Raw genomic sequence first — 6,394 nt, forward strand, 5'->3', positions numbered from 1 at the left:
TGGGTTTAAATGAGTTTTTCTTTATTTTAGACAGCCTACATGACAAGTTTTTAAAAACCAATGCCTCCACTCCAATTAATTCAGGGTCAAAATAAATCAAATTAAGCTCAAGATGGCATCAGTCCAGTTTTCAAACAATGCCGAGTCATGATGTTTTGTTGATGAATAAAGAACAGCAGCCAATTATGATGATGATAGATGATCCAGAAGGGTTGGTCTCTTGTTACTGTTAAGAAATTAATGAGAGTTAGCCTATGCTTGTACCAATTCCTTATGTCATCATTAAATATTCACTCTCTTAAATGTTCTCCCTTATTCAATCTGAGTTGCCACGTTTATCAGGCACACAGAAAGCGCAAGGAAATTGCTGTTGCATCTTTATGCAAGCTAGGGAGCAAAAGTAGTTGTTCCCAGCCTATCAGCAGATGCTTAACATTCAGAACTTGCATCTCAACTGCTTCCCTAAGGCACTGTTTGAGAGGGTACCAGTCTTGATTAGCACCCTTCCATTCACGGAAAGGGGGCAATGGCTTCAACAGCCATATCAAAATACAGCCAATAAATGTTTTGGTTTGATATTAAGCGAAGTGCGGCGGTCAACCAAGCTTTACTCAGAGTAGACCTACTGAAATTAATGGCCGATTAAATACCTCCCAAGATTTAAATCTAGCAACAGCTTTTTTTAAAAAAAAAATCTAACAATCCACACCGTTTGCATTTTCTGTTCTTACCCCTGCCCATCTGAATGATCTGCTCTTCTACTTAAGCCATTGGCAGGAGAGCCTCAACTTAGAAGGGCAGAAAATGCATATGCTAAGCTGTATGGAAGACTAGTCAATAGCTCAATAGTTTGTCTATCAGCATTGTTAACTGAGAAATGAAAGATATTTTTTTTATGGAACTCTGGGGAAATCTAGAAAGTTAAACTAAGAGGCTATTGAACTTGTTCACACACGAACAGAGAATCAAGAGTAAGCAACAAGGTAGCCTAGTTTGTAGCAGACACCAAATTATTCGGGATACTGAAAACCCAAACTGCAAAAAAGTTGAAAAGGGATCTCCAAGCTAGATGAATAAGCAAAAATTAAAAAATGGACAATGAAGTTCAGAGTAAGACTTAAAAAACACTGCATTCAGGGCAAATAACCATCCCAGCTTCATACAAACTGATGGGAGAATAAATTGGCTGTGACAAAGGACGTGTCCTTTGAGTTGGAGTGGATAGTTCTGAAGTACAGAACTTCCAGTATCACTCTACCCTTAAGAATTAAGGGTGCAGCCTCACTCACAAAGGTGTACAAACCTCTGGTTGCACAATCTCAAAAAGGATACTACAGAGCTAGGAAAGTTGATAGAAAAGGCGGTATCATTTGGGCTTTTCTTTTTTTCCCCCATGGAAAATGCAGGAAAGATGTTAGGATTTCAGAGATATGAGTGAATGGCGTGGAGAAAGCATATTTATTTTTTCTTCCTCTTACAGCACTAGTGCTTAGCCACACAATTCATCAGCAGTATGCAGACAAAAGCTACTACTTACAACACACTATGAAATTTCCTCCAACCAGATATTATGATTACCAGAAGTTTAGATGGCTTTTCAGGCATGTCCAAAGTCTGTTTGGGGGGCCTAATCCAGCCCCATGCTAGTATATGTCCTGGGGTAAAATCCTGAAAAAGCTCCACAACTTCAACCCTAAAAAAAGCTGGGTGGCCCTCACACATGTTCACTTCATCAAATCTGGCCCTCTATGAAAAAAGTTTGGGCACCCCTGGATTAGGTGAACTCCTGAAGCAGAGAAGAATGGCTATTAAGATGCAATTAGGTGAGTCAAATCTCCAGGTTCAGAGGCAGGCTGCCACAGAACACAAGTTGCTGGGAGAACAAGGGCTGTTCCCTCAAGTACCTGGCTGGTTAGTTGAAAATGCTGGACTAGATGGGCACAGGGTTTTGTTTCTGCAGCAAATCACCCCCCATTCATCAGCAAGCAAAATTTGAAACCACACAAGATTTTAATCTTGGCAAGTTCTCTCGGGAATTTATACTTACACATTTCTCCATTTCTAATCCATCCTTAAAGAAAATCATATAAGGAGTGATACCATCCTCACGGAAATCCAGCAACGCCACCATTCCATCTGGATTCATGTTCTCACCTACAAAAAACTTTCAGAAGAAAAAAAAAATCGGTTGATGCAAATAAGTTCTTAGAAAGCACTAACATAACAATGCACATTTCCTTGTCTCAAGCATCAGGCACTTCCCACAGAATGCCAGTCTTAAAACAAGCAGCAAAAGCTACTTCACAGTATGCAAGTACTGAAAATATGTTACAAAAAAAGAGAGGAAGCTTTGGAACTTACCTGGTAATTTTTGAAGTTTGCAAGGATATGTTTGACTTGTTCAGCTGCTCCAGTCATGAACGGCTTTACTCTCTCTGGCTTTGTTTCCTCAAGTCTTGCTTTGATTCTAGGGGAAAAACAACAACAATTTTAACACCTGCAATTTAACAAGTTTGAGGATTGTACCCAAAAGTTTCTAATAGCTGATCTGAAAGGAAAACACAGCATTGCCTTTTACTGCTCCCCTGCATGGATAGTGCTTTACTTTACCTGCCAGTTTTAAATTATATTTCTTGGGAACATTTTTATTATACACAAGGCCACATAAACTGGCATGGTAAAATATGCCAGCAGATTTCTGTATGCGCCTCCATTGAGGCAACAGTAAAATAGCAGAATAGACAATATTGTATCGAAAGAAGGGGTTGCCTTTGGCCCAGAAATCTTGCCTCTAAATATAAAGCAACTGTTACATAATATCTGTAATACAGAACCTTAATAACTCCATGAAGCTACAGCAAAAAGCACAGCCACTGATCAGTTCTGCCAATAACCAGGATCTTTTGGTTGCACCTCTTTTGAGTTGTTTGCATCCCAGCTGGTCCTTACTGGGAATTTTAAGAGAAAGTGATCGTGTCGCCTTGGATTTCATGATACAGGGAAAGGGAAAACTGAGTGTAATCGGTCGTAGACTTTAAGAAGGCTGATTTCTGGAAGCTTAAGGAACTACTGCAGGCATAGGCAAACACGGCCCTCCAGATGTTTTGGGACTACAACTCCCATAATCTCTGACCACTGGTCATCTTAGCTAGGGGTGATGGGCGTTGTAGTCCCAAAACATCTGGAGGGCTGAGTCTGCCTATGCCTGAAGTACCGGGTGAGATCTCATGGTCATAAATCGTCAAGAAAAGGGAGCCCAAGATGGGAGTTTGTTAAAGGTGAAATAATGAAGGCACAAATGCAGACAATTCCAGAAAGAAAAGTGGGAGGCACCTAAATAAACTTGTGTGGCTTTATAAGAAGCATACACAAGCTTGGTGGATCTGGGGAATGCTATGGACATAGTGTATCTTGATTTCAGTAATGCTTTTGACAAAGTTCCCCATGACATTCTTGTGGAGAAACTGGTAAAATGTGCAGCTGGTTGACTAACAGAACTCAAAAACTCATTAATAGTTCCTAGTTATCCTAGGAAAAAATGACGTGGGGTGACAGAGTTCTATCCTGTGCCCACTGTTGTTCAACATCTTTATAAATGACTTTGATGATGGAATTGAGGCGATCCACAACAAATTTGAAGATGATACCAATTTGGGAGGGGTAGCTAATGCCACAGAAAACAGAATTGGGATTCAAAATGACCTTTACAGATTGGAGAATTGGGCGCAAAGCAACAAAATGAATTTCACCAGGGACAAATGTAAGGTTCTGCACTTAGGCAGGAAAAACCAGATGCATAATATAAGATGGGGGACACCCAGCTTACATGTGAAAAAGATCCAGGACCCAACAGAATGATACAGCATAGTGTCCAGATCAAGGGAAGGTATATCACTCTCTTCTGCCATAGTCAAACCACACATGGAGTCGTATGTCCAGTTCTGGGCACCACAATTTAAGAAGGATATTGACAAGCTGGAATGTGTGCAGAGGATGGCAACCAAGAGGATCACAGGTCTGGAAGCCAAGCCTTATGAGGAAAGGCTGAGGTATGCTTACATCAGCAATGCAATCTTAAGATTTAGGGTTCTCACTAGTAGCATTTTCCTTTTGACCTTGATGACTTAAACATAATGTAGCAAACCTAGCATATTTAAGAGGACATCCTTCAGATATCCAATACTGTAACAGCGTATGTGGAAAGAAGCAGTATCTTAGCAAAATGTGTATGCAGGTGGTTATGGCTTTAAATTACAGATCTTTCAGAATAAGAGCACCATTGTAATCATCCCCGCAACTGGATCCCAGAAGCCCATCTCCATCAGAAAGCAGTGCTGAAACCTTGTGGACATCTTCCAAGAGTGTTTGCTATGTAACCCTCATGGTAACTGTCTTCTAGCCTTGAAATGACAGACACCAGGCTAACTTACGCTTTCATGTAGTCCTTGATGTACTTCTTGTAAGACTCTTTAGTGAAGCTTGTTTCCTGAAGGTGGTGGTTCATTACAATGTCAACACCGGTGACAACGGTAGCCTCTGCCCCTTCACCATCTGGACCTTCAGCCGACGCATTTCCACCAATTAAAGCATCATCTATTTCACCTTCTTTCCTGCTCACCATCTAAGCCATTCATTGAAGAAAAATACCACCACTGAAAAGCAAAATCTAATTGCTCCTGTTTATTAATCTACTCAAAGCTTAATAGCAGAGTTTTAAGTCCTGAAACTAGTTAAGAGCAAAGCTATCCAAGTGGAATTTGTCACCAAAGGGAGAATAAACTGCCCAGAGAATCTTAAATTGGAAGTCTTTATGATTAAGACTCTAATTTCCAAGGTTTTCGAAACACACACACATACACCCTGCTACTTTTGACTTCTTCCCATTAAAATTAAGGGATTTTAAAACACCACGCCTCAAATTACTCAGTCTGGATGTCACCATTACCACTATGGAGGCTTTATGGATGTGTCAGAGCTTATCTTGCAACCTAGCCCCTCTCAAGTCACTGTGACATCTCTGTTATAAAGGTGGCCCATATTGGCATGGTGATGCATAGATTATGAAAGGCTAAAGCATGGATCTCTCTCTCCCACTCCAACTGTGCTGACCAAGCCACATTGCTAGGAATCCATTACCCCTGACATGGTCGTTGCACAATAAATGTGAGCTTTGGTTACTTTATGAGTTCATAGACTCCCAGTTGGTCTCAGATATTGCCAAATCTCTTCCCCCCCCCCCTAACAGAAGTTGATGGAGTGCCTGTGAAGGGTAGCAACTGCTAAAAGAAGGGCCTCATGGTACCAAAGCACAGTTGAACTATACTATAATATAGCGAGGGGCCTGGGAGAGACCAGGGTTGGAACCCCGCCCCACCCCCCATAAAAAGGGTAGTTTTACACACAAAGCCTACCTTCCCTTCCACTTCCAGGCAGAGTCCGCTGGCCACTTCTTTGACCTTGTAGATGTCCGAGAACATCTCGTCTTCTGCGGGCAGAGGAAGGAGGAGAGCGCGTGAGGGGGGCTCCCCATGGTCGGCGGGTCCTTCTCCCTCCCCCAAACCCCACCCTCCTCTCAGGGGGTCGCCCCTCTTTCCCTCCCTCCCTCCCTCCCGGTCCAGGCCTTGCCAGGCCCCAGAACGGGGAAAGGCCTCGGGAAGGCTGCGCCGGAAGCCAAGAGGGAACACGCCGGAAGCGCCGCCAAAGGCCTCCAGCCCCACGGCCCCTTCGGCAGCCCCGCTCACGCAAGCGCGGTAGCCGCGGCCAAAAGACGCATGCGCAGTGAATAGAATGCCATGGGGACGCCAGTCTTCGCTCGCTCTCTCCCCCCCCCCGCCCCGCGAACCAGTCTCCCTTCCCCCTCTCTCCTGTGCCGCGCAGGCGCAGTGTAGCGGGAGGGCGCGCGAGGTGCCTAGCCCGGGCCGCGGAGCCGCGCAAGCGCAGTAGGGCGCCGCTGTGTGGGGGGGGGGGCTCCGCGGGGGGGCCCGACCTCGACGGCGCTGAGGGAGATTCGCTTACGGCTGATGCAGTCGCGGTAGATGATCATGGCTGAGGCGTCGTCGGGCGGCGGTGGGTCGAGCAGGCGGGCGGCCTCGGGGAGCGGAGCGGCTGGGCGGCGACTCCCGGCGAGAGCAAGGAGCGAGGCGGAGAAAGGCCGAGGCGGCGCTGCCACTGAGCTCATATAGCCAGCGGGGCACGTCCCTGCCATCCGTGCGTCACCAATCCCTGCGCTCCCCGCCACGCACGGAGCTGTGACGCAAGCGCGTCCGCAGGCCGCCGCCCCGCCTCCCCGCGCGCACGTAGAGGCAAGAACGTGCAGAGCTGCTCTCTGAGGGCAGGAGGTAGAACTTCCGGGTTCCTTCTCCTCCCGCCGCCGCCAATAGGAAACAACGCGGTC

The 6,394-nt window shown here is 45.5% G+C and overlaps 1 protein-coding gene across 1 annotated transcript; it reads right to left on the reverse strand.

Annotated features, from left to right (window-relative positions):
• Nucleotides 1-6,155, reverse strand: TPT1 (tumor protein, translationally-controlled 1). Its single transcript, XM_081861052.1, has 6 exons — nucleotides 6,016-6,155; nucleotides 5,412-5,485; nucleotides 4,431-4,621; nucleotides 2,362-2,467; nucleotides 2,048-2,164; nucleotides 1-226 (listed from the first exon to the last, which is right to left on the reverse strand). Exons 1-6 carry the CDS (start codon nucleotides 6,041-6,043, stop codon nucleotides 224-226), a joined length of 519 nt encoding a protein of 172 aa, XP_081717178.1. The 5' UTR covers nucleotides 6,044-6,155; the 3' UTR covers nucleotides 1-223.
• Between the last annotated feature and the right edge of the window lie 239 nt (nucleotides 6,156-6,394).

This window comes from Podarcis erhardii (genome assembly GCF_964252035.2).
Source record: "Podarcis erhardii genome assembly, chromosome: 5".
Taxonomy (NCBI): Eukaryota; Metazoa; Chordata; class Lepidosauria; order Squamata; family Lacertidae; genus Podarcis; species Podarcis erhardii.